The sequence below is a fragment of the Nematolebias whitei genome, chromosome 19 (assembly GCF_014905685.2).
Source record: "Nematolebias whitei isolate Nwh7 chromosome 19, NemWhi1, whole genome shotgun sequence".
In the NCBI taxonomy this organism is placed as follows: domain Eukaryota; kingdom Metazoa; phylum Chordata; class Actinopteri; order Cyprinodontiformes; family Rivulidae; genus Nematolebias; species Nematolebias whitei.
Genome location: NC_056516.1, coordinates 29,656,945 through 29,675,499, shown reverse-complemented (window position 1 = coordinate 29,675,499; position 18,555 = coordinate 29,656,945). Strand labels below are relative to the sequence as shown.

At 41.8% G+C, this 18,555-nt stretch overlaps 1 protein-coding gene across 1 annotated transcript in view; it reads right to left on the bottom strand.

Moving 5' to 3' along the window:
• The window catches only part of efna1a (ephrin-A1a), an 18,851-nt gene extending 5,385 nt beyond the window's left edge, over nt 1-13,466 (bottom strand). Inside the window, exon 1 of the mRNA XM_037693537.1 lies at nt 13,115-13,466. Coding sequence (XP_037549465.1) covers nt 13,115-13,212 — 98 coding nt within the window. The 5' untranslated portion in view covers nt 13,213-13,466. The remainder of the gene's footprint in view (nt 1-13,114) is intronic.
• Nucleotides 13,467-18,555: the final 5,089 nt, after the last annotated feature.

Below are 18,555 nucleotides of genomic sequence, written 5' to 3'. Positions count from 1 at the left end.
CCCAAAAAAAAAAAAAACAACAACTGGACTTCTATTAAATTTGCCATCCTGGATGACTGAGAAACTTCACCAGCATATTTAAAGCTATAAGCACAAGGTGTACCAATTAGATACAAATAATTTTTCCAAAAGCTGAGCTGAAGCAAGACTTACATTCTAAAGAAGATTTTTTTTTCCCCACTAAATTCCCATAAAACTGCTCTTTAATGTAGCATTTGGTGGCGTTTTCATGACACGGTCCACGTGTGTGACTAATGATCAAAGTGTAAAGGCACCAGTCGCTCATTAGTTAAGCGATGTTTGTTGCCACAGGTCTCCTTGAAACCCCCTGGTAACAGGACAGACGTAGTGGCTCCAAAACTCCAGGCACTGACTCCCGGCTCTCTTTTTTGGCCCCCTTCCCCCATCGTTTTACTCATCTCTGCCTGACTGCTGATGGCCAGATAAGTCTGGAACACCACTACAATGCAACATACAGCCCTTTTAGAAAGAAAGCCTCTTTTGTGTACGGATGAATCTTCCATCTAACCATGCTAAATACAGTGTGCAGCAGCCAACTTTTTCAGATGGGGGGAGAACAATAATTATCATTTTGCAACGATCCAGAGGGCTTAGTGCTTATCTCTAGTTTGCTTGCCACACTGTTTACTAGATTGGCGCTTAAGTGTTTTTTCCCCCGCTGTTACTTTCAATCGCGTTTGAATCGATAACGCCACTGAACAAGCAAGGTTGTCTACCCCCCCCCCCCCCACCCATGCCAACACTAAAAACACACAAACAAAGTCCCCACAGCCTGATTACAAACTGGTTATGGTATGGTCCTGATGTGTTCATGAAAAGAAGGTCGAAGGGGGGTGCAATTAAAACACAAGAAAGGGTATTAAAGTTGCCCTGGAGGGGGTGAGTAATTACGCCCTCCTGCACCCCACTTCCCTGCCCATTTAGGGTGAGAGTCTGAGGGGGGATATGAATGGGAGTGGGCGAGGCGGGTCAAAGGGCTCGGGCTGGGAATGGCTTTTGAAGTTTCTCACAGTAAGTGTTTCTGTGCGAGCGCTGCGTCTGCTTCATCAACGCCAATTTTGTACAGTGTCTCCATTCACGACGTGATGGAGGAGCTCACTTAGTGGGGAGAACAGTTGCTGAATGCACACTGGGGGAGGTTGGCTAACGTCTTATTAATGGCAAATAGTTTTAATTATCCTGCAACCTTTTGTTCTCTTCTAACGCCTCGGCACTGAATTGCTCCACATCAACAGCTTAATTAACTGATTGGAGTTACTCCCTTTAAAGAGAGCTTTGGCGCCTGTGCTGAAAAGTTAAGCTAACAAAGTCAAATCCTGTCACGTTTACTTTCAAAATCTTTCTTTCAGCATGCCGGGCTCCGCTTACTGTGTTATTGGGGTACATAGGCCTGTCGCAATAAACAATAAATCAGTTAATCGCATGATAAATGGAAATTATCGACTTTATTGTTTCTTTGCCTCTCTCTCTTTCTACTGAAGACACTGGATAACAAAAAAAGATCAACTCCGGTGCTCCCCTCTGGCCCCTATCTTGCCCCTCCTTTTCTCTTTAAAATCCATTTTAACCATCCAAAATCGTGTTTTTGGATTGTTACAAGCAGCTAAGCCGAGAAGCTAAGCTATGAGCTAAGCTAACAGGCCGACCTCAGGGGGGAAAAAAACCTGTCTAGTCAAAGCTCCAAAATTCACGGTTGAAACCCGTGCCTTCGTGTAAAAAGTTATTTTACTCTGAAAAAAAAGCTGAGAACTTGTTTACAGATTTTTTTTATTAAAAGCTTTGTGTGATAAATGCTATGCTAAAGAGCTCAAACCACACCGAGCGTCCGCCATTATGAGAACCGAAAAAAAGGAAGGAGACAGCTCATGTCACGTCAACGGGCCTCCCTCCCATTTATCCATCCTTCGGTTAAAACAGTCTTATACTGCCATCCGGCGGTCAAAAAAAGGTACTACACTCAAAACAAATTAACCAACATTTCTTCTTAAATTTGACAACAATTACTAACAATTGTCAAATTTGAAACATCGTTTGTCGCAATAATTTCTGAGACAATTAATCACCCAGAAAAATGTTATCGTGACAGGCCTAGGGGTACATTTATTTATCAACCACTGTTCATGCCAGGATGCTTTCTATTAATCAGTGGTGAGGGCTTGAAGCTTCTGTGGATGCCACAAGTCGTGTTCTCGCTTTACGGATGATTTGCAGAGTGCATTGTCTGCATGCATATCTGCTCAGCCCGATACATTTAAGCGTGTGATTGTTTATGTCGGAGCGGGTGTGCGGGCGGGTTGCCTCTCCAGAGCTCATAGGAATCTGGGAGTGCGCTTCAGTCATGATAAGGTGGATAATGAAGGCCAATAAAAAGCTGAGATGATAGCAGAATGAGAAGCGGTCCAGCGTGCGCGCTCGCAATCTGGTGAAAAATACACCACAGACTGGATCCGGCCGTGCTTCCTCCTTTTCCACAAAGAAATTCCTGATTTATTAGAAGGGTTCATCGGGAGCAGGAGTCTAATCTTTCTTCTTTAATCTTTTTGGTGTGGCTTTTTCCTTTCGTCTCAGCTCTCCCCTCCTTTTACCCATCCATCACCTTCTCATCTCTGAGCTCCATCACCCTTTGGAATGTCAGACCTCGGAGAGGAAAAGGTCAGACAATTGCAAAGTCACCTGGGAATGTTATACATGGAAAGTCAACAAAAGAATCACACGGATTTTAGATTTCATAAAAGGATGCTAACATAAGTAGCACCAACCACCTTGCCTGCGTTAGCGCTCAGCGTATGTGCTGGGAATCAGTCTCTACTACAACTACCACAACAAACTCTGTGAAAGAACAAAAAAATGCTTGACTAGTCTTTTGTTATGGATGAGTAAACTGAAATGTGGGGGACCATCTAATCAGCTGGATTATTGGGTGGAGCAGAGACTGAGCTGGGGTCCATTCATCAGCACCAGACCCTGCTTAATACAGGGACTTAACGTGGACAGCGAGGCCCAAATCAGGGGCTGATGGCTGGGGACGGTGTTAAGGGGTGAGACAGACGGGGTGAATGTTTTTTCTTCTACTGCCATTGTCCTCATAGAGAGGGGTATTAGTCCTGTACTGCACAGATTTGGGAGTTCAAAGGGAACTTGCCTGCAGTGGTTATGTGTGGAACAAATTGTGGATTGAGTGGCGATAAGGGGCCAATAGAAAAATATTGGACACAAGAGAGCAGTTTATTTATGTGAGCTATGCAGAACAGTGAAGCATTAAGTCAGACTGTTTAATGTTGTTGCTCAAATTCTTCTTGTAACATTCGTCTATCTGTTCATCCATCACCGTCGGCCATTCCCTCCCACTCCCTGTACGTCTTTCATCGCTCAATAAGCAAACCAGATCCTCATGTCAGCTCCATCCCTCCCCCACCTCAAACTCACTGAACCAATCACAACCTGTCCTGGCGGTATTCCAAGTATGCGGCGCTCTCTGACCCACCGTTTGCAGAGCCAAGCACAATGTGACATGGGTTGTCATAGAAACAAATGTGGTCCCTACCCTTTCAGTTCCTCCAGTTTTTTTTATTTTTTTAACCAATATTCCAGCCTTCATTCTTTGCCCCGTGTGACTTTTGGTCATCAGTCTCAATCAGCGTTCTCCAGTCTGCCATTCAACCTTTGTCTGTCGGGATCATTGGTCATTCCACCAGTGTTCCTGGCTCAACAAGCCAAGTTGCTTTTGCCACCCAGCGAAGCGACAAGGAGCCCAGCAGAGAAATAATTGGCTGATTCTGCTGCACCAAGAGAGGCTTGGATAAATACTTGTGCTTTGAACTTCATTCCCAGGCCAGAACAGAAAAGACCAAGACTGAACTCTCACTTCCCAGGAGGCAAATATCTTTATAAAAAAAAGATATAAAAACAAACCGCGACTTGCATTTCAAATGTGGAAATGTCTATTTTTATTTCATTTTCCAAACACAATCAAATATAGCTGATCAGCAATTGCAGCACTTCAAGTGGCTTATGGCATTTTAGCCATAAGCATAACCATTTAATGTAAAAGTGACAGGAAGGTAAAAAGGCTCCAAAATAATGTTTGCATAAATTGCAATGAAATATTAAAGAGTGGAGACATTATAAGAAGTATGGCTAAGCTCACGCTATTAGCTTGCTATTCAAGTCAAAACTAAACTCTTTGTCCAAGCTAAAGAGCTATCTGAATCAGGTAAGATGATAACACAGAACCCAACTTCAAAAGATCTGAACTATTGCTTTAATACAGCTGGAAACTTACAAATTGTCAGAATTGTTGGTTTTCAAAACAGGTCTTACTGACTTAACAAAAGTAAGTTGTTTTTCAACTGGTAGGGACTAGTTGGGGAGACAAAATTGCAGGAAAATGTCCAAAATTTCATTTAATATCTCGAACCAAATGACATGTTTGTGTAAACATCTAGGAAAATGAGCACTTAATATTTACAGAGGAAGAAATGGATAGAATAAAAACTAAACTGAGGAAGGATCCAGATGCCCACAACTACTGTAAATATATTTTAGAGAGAATTTATCTTGCAAATTTCTTGAACATGTTCAAAAATTCAAGTGACAAATTGAGGAGCCCTGCACTTCCTATAATTAAAAATCAATGCAAAAGTTTAGAGAAATTTAGGAAAATGTTGCGAATGCCATCCACAATTCATCTCCGACAGTAACAGCCCAATGAGGTAGCGTAAATTTTGCTGAACAAGTTGCAGTTTTTCACATAAATTAGCATGCCTACAACTTATACAGTGAAGTGACGTATTTATGTTCTCCTCCATATTTATAACCCATTTTTGCCTGAAATCTGATGATTTCATTAATTCTGACATGGAAAATATTGAGCACTACCATTTTTAGCCACTAGAGGGCCCTCGACCTATACGGGAAGCCAAGTGTCTCATTAATAGGTAAAAGTGGCTATTAATGAGACACTTGGCTTGTCATACCAAGTCAACTTTGTCTCGCTCCAGAACTACTGGAGCAAACTTCAAATCAGCTGCATTTTGTCTGCCGCCCAGACGAAATGCAGCTGATTTGCCCGATAAAGTGCATTTATTAAGATAAAATTAAACTGAGACACAACTTTGCTATAATTCCAAACAAACAATTGTTTTTAGGTGTTAATCTTGTTAAATTCTTGTTAAAGTCCTCCCATGCACGCTTCTGCGGCAGCCAATCGATTTTTGGCACAACACCAGACCACATTTCCGGGTTGTCGGATACGACTTGTATGGCAAAGCGATGCATTTGTTTTTTTTCTCCCACTTTATTAGACATATTTGGACTGATGCGACTTATACGGCGGCAGGTATGGTACTTTTTCAGTAATCCACCTTGGGGCTTTTTACCCCAAGAGTAATCTCTTGGGGTAGCCATCTGTCCTGTAAGGAGACACTTTAATAGTCTGCAAACATTCAACAAAGACGACAAAGAAAAGTGATGTTACACAATAGCCCACATTTATACAACATAAACACAATGGAGGCATTTTACAGATAATATCTGACTCTTGCAGGCTCATTCTTCCTCATTCAAACCCCTATACACAGTTTTTTTCCACAGAGTATCACCAAGACTTGATAAACATGTCTGAAGGACAACAAGCTCTCTGATTCAAAGACTTTCAACCAAAACTGAAATTGTAACAGAGCATTTCTCGCTGTGATTTCTTGTAAATCTGTGCAGAGTTGAAAGAAGCAGGGAGGGAATAGTGTGTAGATAAGGGAGAAGAACCAGGATTGGCAGGGGACAAGAAAACATTGGTGGCGTTCACCGGGGTGACACTGATCAGAGGCGAATCCAGACACAGACAGTTCAGAGATTTGTCTACCGGGCAGACATAGATGCCAGATATATTAAAAAAAATAAATAAAAAATTAAATTATGCTCAAGGCGCCACAGCTGAAAGCATTCGTCATAAAACAATTACTCACATTTAATCAAAATACCCCTTTCAAATTTTCTCATGAAAGCCTGGGAAGTTTAATCAAGTCCTCATCCAATCATCTCGGGCCTCGCGTGTGTCGGTGTGTGAGAAACGTATTGTTTATTGTGCAGACAGGATACGCCGTTTTCCCGGGAAAAGACGGCAACAGGAAGCGCGGCACTTCGGAGGAGACGCGCAGCGGGCAGACTCCGACACAACACGCCTGCAGGAAGCTCGAACCTTTGCACTGATTTATTATAGAGTACAGTCAATAAAACAAGCCCTCCTATCTTTGACGCTGCAAAAAATAGAGTGGGAATATTGAATGGAGAATTAAAAAAAAGTCTTGTTAACACGATCAAGTGTGCAGCGATAAGAGAGGGCAACACAATAAGGGTGATCGCTGAGCATATATGTAATTATCATTTAATGGATACTCACAATATTGAAAAACTAACTTTTAACTATTTCAGGTAGAGTTTATGACAAAGATTGGTTTAGGAGTTTTTTGAGAACGCTGACCAATGGTGGGGGTGAGGTTATGGGCCTGGATTAGGAAGAGAAGCTGGGAAAACCTGGGTCTTTTCTTGTAGGAAACTCAGCTTCTTTTTACTGAAAATCACAACCCTTCACTTTTTATTGCCTCCGTGTGATCACACCCACTGAACTGACTACACAATCTTATCTTTCATCTTCTACAACGTGCGTGCGAGCACACGCACAGAAAGCAAACAGACGCTCCAGTTGTTTTTCCCCTTTTCGTTGAGTTTTCTTCCTTCACTAATGCGACTTCTCAGACCGGCTCCACCGCTTCTGAAAAACGTTCAAATCAGGCTGGACAGAGATGTGAAAAAACCAGAGAGCGCACGCACACCAAGTATTGAGCAGCTTTTCTTCAGACAGTAAACGAAAGAAGCTTAAATGGAAAAAGCGAAGGGGGGAAAAAGTGCGAAGAAAAGGCCAAAGTGCCTTGTGACGGATCACCACGGGTGCCAAGAACGCTAAAAAAATTCCACACCTCTTAGCATGCTTCCTTTTCTCCTACACTTCTCTGAGAGCCAGAGATGGAGGTGAAGAAATAATAGACTGAAAAGGCACAGCTTGTAAAAGCTGAGATAAAAGCTGGCAAAGGAGACCAAAAAGACAGAGGTGGGAGGGTGGGGGGGCGCAAGAGTTTCCCAGAGGCAGAGCGAGGGTTGTGAGAAGAGAAGCCCGCCTGAGTGGCAGAGAGTATTCAGGGACCACCGTTGTGACAGGATGACTGACAGATTGATAGAGGCCATGCCACTTCATCACATGGTGAACTCTGACCCTTGATCAGTCACACCAGTTACCATTCTCTTTCTGTGGCCCACAGTGAAGGCCATTCCCCCAATTTGTATGGGGCGCATCACAAAACAGCCACATTGACTGGATAAATACCAAGAAAACCTTTCATGAGAATGAAACATACCAGAAATAACTCCCCTTTGGGACCAATGCAGCACACGTTTTAAGCACATTCAATAAAATGACATGAAAATGATTAAAGTCATCTTCAAACTTCTGAACTTAAATAGTCAGATTATTTAAAGTAGGGTTGTATGAAAAGATCAAAGTTCATGCTCAATAATCCAGGTTAAAAAAAAAAAAAATCCAACAAAGTTCAGTCAGGTCATCTGGATGAGTTTTGTCCTTCATCCAAAGGACTTCATCAGTCTGAGGAGCCACAAACTCAGTCCAACAAGCAGCACTCTCACATGGTGGACCATTTATTAACTTTTATTTAACCAGACAAATCCCATTGAGATCACAGAACTCTTTTGCAAGGGAGGCGTGGGCATGAAGGCAGCCTAACATGCACGTTTTGGTCTGTGGGAGGAAACCGGAGTACCTGGAGAAAACTCCCGCAAGCACAAGAACATGCAAACTCCACACAGAAAGACCCCAGGTCCAACTGGGGATTGAACCCAGGACCTTCTTGCTTTGAGGCAACAGTGCTAAACACTGAGCCATCATGCTGCCAACCAACCAGTTTGCTGGTGATAAGATGGTTTCTGGGACCAGCCCTCTCCCCCGTCGACTCCTCTGAGGCGGCCATTGTCAAAATGGTTCAAAGGAGAGGACGGGCCCCAGAAACCATCTCACCAGCAAACTCGTTGGTCCACTATGTAAGGCTGCTTGTGGGACTGATTTTGCTTGTGGCTCCTGGACTGATGAAGTCCTTTGGATGAAGGACGAAACGTCAGCAAAAAAAGAAACCGTCCAGATGACTTGACTGAACTTTGTTGGGTTATATGAAAAGGTTATAATCAATTAATAGCTCGTTTGTTTCAGACAACACTTTTAATAGCTCCATTTTGGAGAGAAAGTTCAGTTCTGAACAAACTGATGAGCTAACGGCTAGTCCAAGTGGGGCTAAGGAAGTGGATAAACAGCTATAATAATAAAAAAAAATTGTACCAGTACGTGTAAACACCAATTCATAAAATTTTACACACCTGTCAGTTTGATTGATACTACATAATATTGGCAGAAAGTTTAAGTTTCCTGCAGGAAGTGTCCCAGTCTGCACAGGAAGCGCTGCAACTTGCTGTTCCCACCATTTCACAGTAGCTAATGAAAATAAAGTAAATTAAATGCTTATAAATCAAAGCTAGCATAAACTGCTATGAATGTTGGTGGTTTTTCTTCAAGATGGCAGCAATCTTCTTTGGTCTTTGCTGCAAATTTAAACTATTTCTCCAATCAAGGCTGTTCAAAGAGCTATCTACAACAGGTACGATGTTGCTTGCTCCAACCACTTCACACAACCCCACTTCAAATTATCTGAACCTGCTTAAGGCCCTGAAACTTCAGGAAGACTAGAAGACACGAAACAGTTAAAGGAGTCACAGAACCAAGCTGAAGAAGGGAACCTGGCCAAAAAGAGGGGGAGGGAGTGATGGAGAGAGAGGCAGACAGGTACAAAGCAGAGAAAGAGGAGAAGGAGGGGTGAAAGAGGTGGTTCCCTTACGCTCCGCCAGCAGGAAAAGGAAAAAAGGAGGCGATTATAGCTCATTTCAGATTTAGGGTTCAGAATGGACGAACGTGTGGTACACGTGTGCATGACTGTTGATCTGCATGACAGTGTGTGTGAGTCACAGTGTGAATAAGCACAGAGACACTCCCTTAAAAAAAAAAAAAAAAAAAAAAAACATGAACATGCCAAACCAAGCCACTGGTATACCTCATTCTGGGAAATCAGTGGTGATTAAGCAGCTGCTGATCAGAAACAAAGAATGAAAATCCAGAGTGGTGAAATGTCAGCAAAGCTCTAAAGAACAAACAGTGTCGGGAACAGATTTCACACACGCTGAAGCAAAGTAGCCATTCAAGTTCAAACGGACTCGACCTTGGAAGTAGCGACGCACAAGGCGTGATCACACACAAACACGGAAACTGTCGGCCACACATTAAAGGAATGCATATCGCCCACTGCCTTTCTAGAGTTTTAATTCAAGATGGCCACCACAGCTGCAACCTGCGAGCTGCGTTGAAGCTCAGAGTTTGTAATAAAGACTACTCTCAGCAACTACCACATAAACTATAAATATTTGTAATTAACAGTGTTGGCAAAGGTGCGTCAGCCATCTTGATTTGAGTCGACTCCAAAATGTAATTTACACCCAACAGTTACTTTATAGGATTTATTCACATGGTTCATGAGATATTTTGCTAACAGACTGTTGGTTGCACAATTAATAGTCGCTGTGGAATGTGTAGTGCTTTGAGCATGTGAGGATCACTCTCATCTGCTGCCACACCACATTTAAGCAGTCTAACATTAAAAAAAAAAGAGTTATAGCCATTTTAATATTTGGTAACATTAACTAGCTGTGGCGGCCATTTTGAAAAGGATCAACACTAAAAATTAATGTTGTGGAAATACACTCAAAACTCATTCAGGGATCCATGAAGTCTCACAATTGACTAATTGCTCTGCCTTCACCTTCTATGGCAAAAAAATAAAAATAAAATAAAATAAAAATGGCAAAAGGAAATGAGCCTGATCCATGTGGACCAGGGTGAACAATCCATCACTTTGATTAACGACTAGTTTTGGAAGTCGGGGGAGAGCCGTAAACCTGGACCCAAAGGAGGAAAAGGCACATGGGAGATGATGGATGTCAACACACGATCAGGTGATGGGTCAAAGGGGACGGGCGGTTGCTGGGATTGATGAAAACGCTCTGAATGAAACATTTCGGAAACTCCTTGCTTTACATTTCCTGTGAATACAGGATTAAGACTGAAGAGGGAGGTTTAGCGCAGTCTTCTAATAGCAAGTGCAAATAAACAGGGATTACCAGCGTAGCCACAAGCACGACCACGGTTGTTGCACAGCACAACAAAACCCCTCTCCATCTGGGACCCGGACTTTTCAGAGAAAAGCTTTGCCGCTGTAATTATGGACTTTCTGAGAACATTAAATGATGCAGCGTTAGCCCCCGTTGGGAGGGAAGGAGAAAGTTGCGCGTTTGTGGGAGAACATTTGGTGTTTGCAGAGAGAGTGCGATTGATTCAGACGGCTTGGGTTGGTGCGATCGAGTGACTGTCTGCCAGGAGCCTCTGTTAGCACTTGCCCGTCCATGTGGGTGTGTTTGCGTGCGCGGGTGCTTGCAGAACCTATGCTTGTGGCGTGCAAACATGACCTCCTTTCGTATACCCCAGACATCATCAACCCATAATTCTAATTGACCCCCCACTTATTCCGGATGGCCCCTAACCCTGACAATTTCAGCTCCGGTTTCTCGTCCCAGAGCTATCCATCTCTCTCCCACGTAGTGTGACCTACTGGGCAGGCGTCATGTTACCTCCTCTGTCTCTGTCGTGCACCGTTATTACCCGTCTTGGCACCTGAAATATGAACGCCCGTACGTCTCCCTGTGAGCTACAGAACCCCCATGTGACGTCTCCTGATTTAGGAGATGCAGCAGCCTCCCACGCCACACAGAGGAGGTTAGGGCTCTGTGTCAGATGGGGAGAATGTTGCAACGGATATTTCAACACGTTCCTCTGAGTCAAGTCTGTATAAAACAATAAAAAAAGACACATGGAAAAATTTAAAGGCTCTCCATCCTGACAGGATACAAACTAATGAGTGAATGGAAGGGCTAGCGATCGTCGAAGGAATGCATGTAACGCCAGTCGCCGTTTCTGTCAAACCTTGAAAATGAGGTTACGCTCAATCCCACCACGATATCGCGAGATGCCACATTCAGAGTGTTGCAAACGACTCTCAGCTACTACCGCGTCAAACTTTAGCTCGATATCTTTAAAACTGTCGGAGGTACAACCATCTTTGTGTTTGTTAATGCAGATCAGCAGGAGCGACCACCTTGAATTGACTTTACTCCATTAATAATAAGTCAACCAGTTACAGATGTGCATTTACTATAAGAGTTTAAACAGAATCCAGTTAACTCCAGTAGTTAGGTTCTACCACTTGAAGAATACAGCCAGAACTAAAGGAACTGATGACTCAGCCGGACTGAGAAATACTCAACCGTGCATTTATTTTCAGTCGACTGGATTAATGTAATGGAGTATTTACTGGTCTTTCTAAAAAAAAAAAAATCCATCAGATGATCCAGAATGCTGCTGCCCAAGTCCTGACAAAGACCATATCCGTCCAGTTCTGAGGTCTTTGCACTGGTTTCCTGTTGCTCAGAGCACTGACTTTTAAATCTTGTTGCTGGTTTACAAAGCACTAAATGGTCTAGGTCCAAAATCTTTGAGCTGCTGCATCATGGACCATCAAGACCTCTGAGGTCATCCGGATCAAATCTGCTTTTTGTCAGAGTCAGAAGCAATCATGCAGAAGCTGCATTCAGCTTCCATGAGTCAAATTTTTGGAACAAACTCCCCGAAAATTGCCAGAGAGCTCCAACTGTGGGTTCCTTTAAAACAAGACTATGCACTGCTGCTTTTGATTAACAAAAAGAAAACGTATTTTTATGCCTTTCAGCTCTTAATCTTCTTGCTTTTATGTTTTATTTTTAATGAAATGTTCTTTCTTTTGAGCGTTTGTAATTTTACATTCTTGTTTTTCTCTAAGCTTTTACTGTTCTTTTGTCAAAATGTTAACAGTTTGTGTGAAGCTCTTTAAATTTGCCTTGTTGCTGAAACATACTATATAAATAAAGCGGCTTTACATAAAAAAAAAAAAAAAAAACTTATGCATTAGCACTTGAAAGATGAACCACACAGAATGTATGCACCATACCTACAAAACTGACTGAATTATAGCCATTTCTGTGTTTTTTGTCAGTTATGACAACCATTTTGAATAAGATTGACTCTAAAAGTTAAATCAGCTGTACATTTAATAATTATTTCCTGAAAGTTTCTGCATAATTTATGTAGTGATTCATGAGATGTAAAAGATTGTTGGCCACATTATACATAAATATCTTGTGTATCCTGACAGAGCTAGAATGTGTGTTGGGGAGCACTCTCAGCTACTACCACACCAAACTTTAGGTCAATATCTGTAAAATTAGGCGAGTTATAGTCGATTTTATGTTTTACAAAATCAGTTTGCTGTAGTAACCATCTTGAATCGTGTTGCTTCCAAACGTTAATCAGTTGTAAAAGCACATTCACTGATTACTTTCTGCAACTTTCATTAACAATCGTTCAGTGGTTTGAGAGATATTTTGCTAACAGATGCGAAGACACGCACGGACTCGCCCATTTGGAGTTTTTGCGGCAGTAATTTGCAACAGAAGCGCATCAGAAAATTCTGTGTTCTTAAACAAAACCCCCCAACAACTGAAGCTCCCCTTTAAAGCACGCGCTGCTTAATTGCACAGAAATAAGTACACGTCTAAACCGGATGCAACTCATTCTGCAGCAGATGCACAGCCTTCAAAACGGATTAAATCTGATTAGGTTGAGCCAATGAATTATAGGTAAACAGTCCTGCAATAATAGGCCCAGAGAGGGGGGGGGGAAAGGCGCGTGCATCATCATGACAGCTGCAGCTTTTAAAGTTTTAATTAACCTAAATAACTTTGTTGGAGTGAGTAAAGTTGTTAACTCTTCATGCAATAAAACAACTGTAATAAATCAGTGTTTTGCATGATTAGGATGTCAACAAGAACAGATATTTACTTTGGGTTCGTGCTGTTCCAGTAGACGCTGTGTCGCTCCGCTGAAGCGAACCGGGCGCACACGCTCACAACGAAGCCCACGATCCAAACTAAATCCATGATGGACAGAGAGACGTGGAGGCGTGCAAAGGCAGGAAGCTCAACTCAGGTTGGAGGTGCACCCAAAAAAAAAAAAAAAAAAAAAAAGTTTTCCAAAAGTGCTCCTCGTCCGCGCACCTGAAGGTTGCACGCTCAGCTGGAGAGTTGCAAATAAAAAAATAAAAAAAAGGAACGATTTGGTTTGAGAAATAAACAAACAAAAGGCTAGAGAGAACGAGAACTCAACTAAATCCGTGCTGAATGAGAGGGTAAACTGCGTGGAGGCTGGTTTTGTAAAACACACACAATAATAAGCCACGCCTACTTAACCTGTGTCCAATCAGAGAGCTGTGCGAGAAACACGTGACTTCGCTGTCTTCCCGTTCTGTTTTTAATCTTTCGCATTTTATGAGGACATTTGCGCACATTCACATTTACTGTCATTTTTTAAAATCGGATTTTATGTGCCATAATGTCAGCTACTGTACGACACTTTAAGATGTTTGATAAATGTGATATTTTACAGATTTTATGCTTTCATTTCCACCTATGTTTCAACAGAATTAATCTGTAAAATCTGTAAAAATTGACCAATAACATTTTGGAGAAAACTTTTACCAAATATGGTTCAGGGTAGATATGATAGAGATATTTTAGTTACAGGTTTGACATTTTTCTGTTATTTTGTTCTGGAAATTTAAAGGGGGAGTGGTGGCGCAGAGGTCAGAGAGGTGGGCCTGTGATACGAAGATCGCCGGTTCAGGCCCCGACAACATCAAAATTGTGGGTGGGGTAGGTGAAGTTCCCACACTTGCCCCCCATCCTCATTCGCCCCACCCTGGGCCCATGAGCAAGGCCCTTAACCCCCCATCTGCTCCCTAAACAGGTCTCTCTTGAAAATGAGTTCTCGTGGCTCAATGAGACTACCTGTATAAATAAAGGGTAAATGGAAAAAAAAAAGACACATTTTAAAGAAAACACTTAGAATTTGTTTACAGATGCATGTTGTGATATTTATCATTTATTCACATGTAAAACAACAAATATATATTTTCTGTAAAAATGCTGGGTGAATTCTGAGTGCTGAACAACTAATGAGATGAAAAACATGCTGAAGAAGCTGGAGCAGAGCTGTTAAAGCTATAAGAAGCAGAACACTAGCTAAAAGCTTAAAAATGCTAACGCTAACTAAATAACAGAAATGGTAAAGCACTAGCTAAAATGAGAAAAATGTTAGGCAAAGGAAGAAAAAGTAGGTAAAAGTTACAAAAGTTAAAAGTAACAAAAGACTAGCCTAAAGCTTACAGTAGCAATGGCTAAAAGTAGGAAAATGGTAGCTAGAAGCTAAACTGCAGCAAAAGGCTTGTTAAATGCTGAAATAATCAAAAGTTTAGTTAATATTAGTGAAAGGCTGGCTACAAGGAAAAACAGCAAAAGGATAAAAACAATGTAGCAAAAAATAGCAAAATAACAAAAAAATAAAATACTATTTACATTATAGTAAATGTGTATCTCAGTCTAACTTTTGCTTAATAAATGCCCTTCGATGGTCAAATCAGCTGTATTTCAAAAGCCGATACGCGGAAGTAAATATGTGCACGAGACGAGTCGCTGTGCAAATTTATTAAGATAAACGCCTAAAAACAATTATTTGTTTGCTTGAAATTATAGCAAAGGTGTGTCTCATTCTAACTTTTCCTTAATAAATGCACTTTAATGGTCAAATTAGCTACATTTTGCCAGGGCGGTGCAGCTGGTTTTACGGTTGCTCCAAGTAGTGAGCAGAACGAAGGTGGGGAGACTATGGCAAGCCGATTGTATTATTAATAGCTGGTGAAGATTCTCAGTCTTCCAGGACATGGTAAATTAAAAAAAGTTCAAGAAAAAAAAACAATTAAGTATAAAGTGAAGTATAATAAATAAAGTCCAGTTATTTTTGTCTTGGGCAGCCCGGTGGCGCAACTGGTCGAGCTGCTGCCTCTCAGTGAGCAGGTCCTTGGTTCAAACCCCGGTCCAGGGGCCTTTCTGGGTGGAGTTTGCATGTTCTCTCCGTGCATGCGTGGGTTTTCTCCAGGTACATCCGATTTCCTCCCGCAGACCAAAAACATGCATGTTAGGCTAATTGGTAATGATTGTTTGTCTCGTTTGTCTCTATGTGTCTCTGTAATGGACTTGCGACCCGTCCAGGGTGTACCCCGCCTCTCGCACAGTGATTGCTGGACATGGGCACCGGCGACCCCCGTGACCCAAAATGGAAGAAGCGGTTAAAGATAATGAATGGATGGATGTTTTTGTCTTGAACTTTTTTGAAATTGTCATTATAACCACGATTACCTATTACATGATACAATGGCATCCCTTACTACTACTACTATTCTGTTGCCATAGTGGCTGAAAGTGGTACTGTTAATTTTTTTCCCAGTCAGAATGAATGAGAACGGTCATATCTCAGCCAAAAATTGGTTTATAAATATGGGAAAAAATCCATAAATATGTTACTTCAGTCTATAAGTCGCAGGGCATGGAAATTATGAAAAAATGTGCAACTTATACGGCGTAAAATATGGTAATTCTTATTCTTCTACTGCCTTTTCCCTTATCAGGGGTTGCCACAACAAGTAATAAAAAGGTTTCCTTGTCATCTATTCTCTCAATTCTCTGTCCAGATGACACACCAACTACCTTACCTGTCTCTAATTACTGTTGCTGTAGTAGCCCTGTCATCTAAAAGCTCTTTCTTACCACCCAGAGCCTTTAACAGCTCCTCTCTGAACTCCACACAACATTCTTCCTTCTTCATCTTCCACCATTTGGTCTTTGATTTGACTCTTTTTCTCTTCTTCACAACAACAGTCATTCTACAAACAACCATCTGATGCTATCTGGCCACGCTCTCCCCTGCCACAACCTTACAGTCCCCAATCTCCCTCAGGTTTCCTCTTCTACACAGAATGTAGTCGACCTGCTCCTTCCTCCACACTTCTAGGTCACTCTACGTTCCTCCCTCTTTTGGAAACAAGTGTTGACTACAACCATTTCCATTCTCTTGGCAAAATCCACCACCAACCATCCTTCCTGGTTTCTTTCCTTGACACCAAACCTACCCATCACTTTCTCATCCTCTCCGTTTCCTTCACCAACATGTCCATTCAGGTCTGCTCCCATCACCACTCTCTCCTCCCTGGGAATATTCTCTATCACTTCATCCAGATCCTTCCAAAATGTATCTTTCTCCTCCTCATCACATCCAACCTGTGGAGCATAACCACTGACAACATTTAGCATCAGACCTTCTATACTTCTACCTTCAGACACATCACCCTATCTGACACTCTTTTCGCCTCTACTACATTCTTTGCCAACTCCTCCTTCAGGACCACCCCTACTCCATTTCTCTTTCTATCCACACCATGGTAAAACAGTTTGAACCCTGCTCCAATGCTGAAAGAAGTTGTTGCCCTTCCACTTGGTCTCTTGGACACATAAAACAGCTACAAAAAAATACCATTAAAGACAATGACAAGATACAACAGGTTTAGTTTTTACAGTTAAAATAATTTGCATTTTACCCAACACATTGAGACAAACTGTTTGCTCTAACTGTATTTTCACACTTCATTACTCCACAAAATGGATGTGTTCAGACTGTGGCGTTCGTCCCCCGAGCTCCTGTCAATCACACGCGTGACACCGCCCACGCTTCAGTACTGGTTGGCCAACATCTGGTGCGTGTTTACAGAGGGATCTCTTTAACTTAACGTTTATTTTCGTCCTGCAGGTTTTCTTCGGCTCCGTCGTTTACTGACGGGAGTTGTTGACGCCTTTCATCGTGTTGTTCGCGTGGATTTTCTGTTGTCTGGGAGAAGTTTTGTCACATTTACAAGTTGACAAAATCTGCTTTGACTGTGAACATTTTGAATAATAAACCTGAGTAACGTTTCAGCTTTATGAGATAGAAGTACTGTAAATCACACCGATGTTCTGCAACATTGACAAGAATAGTTTGGCCTTGGAGCTGTTTGTTCAGTGAAGTGTTTCATTTGGCTATGGGTGTGTGTGTGTTTGTGTGTGTGTGTGAGAGAGGGGTGTCTTCAGCTGGACAAAATGTTTTGCAACCTCAAAGGACAACACAGCAGCTCAGCTTTTAAAAGTCTAACGAGAAGAAACAAAAAAAAATTGAGCTAGTTTACAGAAGGTTAGCCTATAAGTTAGCATTATAAGTTCAAACAGCAAAGTTCAAATATGATTCAGAAACCAGGTTCCATACGAATATTCCATAGAATTTTATACATTAAAATTAAACATTTTGTGATTTTGTTAATGTGTTAATCAATGGTTTTAGTTATTTTGCATTGAATTTAATTTTATACTTCTTTTAGGTCAAGGTGAAGGTTCTTTATTTGTCATACACATCACATGTGTTACATGAGGTGGAACGAAATTGTGTACACAGGGTCCCAGTTACAGCCAACAAAAGTCTAAATTGTAAAGAAAAACATTGATAAGATCTAAGACATGAACTAAGAAATACGTTAAATTAAGAATACGATAAGCACTAGTAGTACAAAAACAATACGCCGAACAACAGCAGCACGACCATGAGTCTGTGTGAGCAGATGAGGACGAATGAACACAGCAGCATGAAATAAATCAGCAGCTTGATATCAGCAGCATGCATAATCAGCAGCACATATCAACAATCAAAGTGGCATTACAGTGATTTTTTTTTTGACAGTGATAATTCTGATTAGGGATTCATGAGTCTAGGGCACATATGTCCAACTCAAGGCCCAGGGGCCAAATGTTGCCCTCGTTGACATCTTATCTGGCCCCCAAGATGATATGTGAAACGTAAAATACTTTTTTCCACTTGATTTTTTTCAGTAATCTGAGATTATGATGTCAAAAGTGCAACCGAAAATGTCAAATGAGACCAATCAAACTCTTTCTGAGGAAGCTGCGACCAAGAAAAGTTGTTGGGTTTTGAGTTAATATAGATTCTGAAACTGGCCCTTAGTTTGAAAAATGTTTTAATTTTGGCCCCCTTTTGTAAATGTTTGACACCCCTGGTCTTGAGGCTTCAGGGTAGAAGCTGTTCCTCAGTTTAGTTGTTCTACACTTAATGCTCCCCAACCTTCTGCTTGAGGGGAGCGGGGCAAAAAGTGTGTGTGCTGGGTGAGTGGGGTCCTTCATGATGCAGGTGGCCCTCTTCCTGCATCTGGAGGTGTAGATGTCTGTGATGGTGGGGAGACTGACTCCAACAGACTTCTGTGCAGCCTTCACCACTCTCTGCAAAGCTTTTCTTTCTGCAGCTGTGCAGCCTCCATGCCACACGTTGATGCTGGAGCACAGGATGCTCTCCAC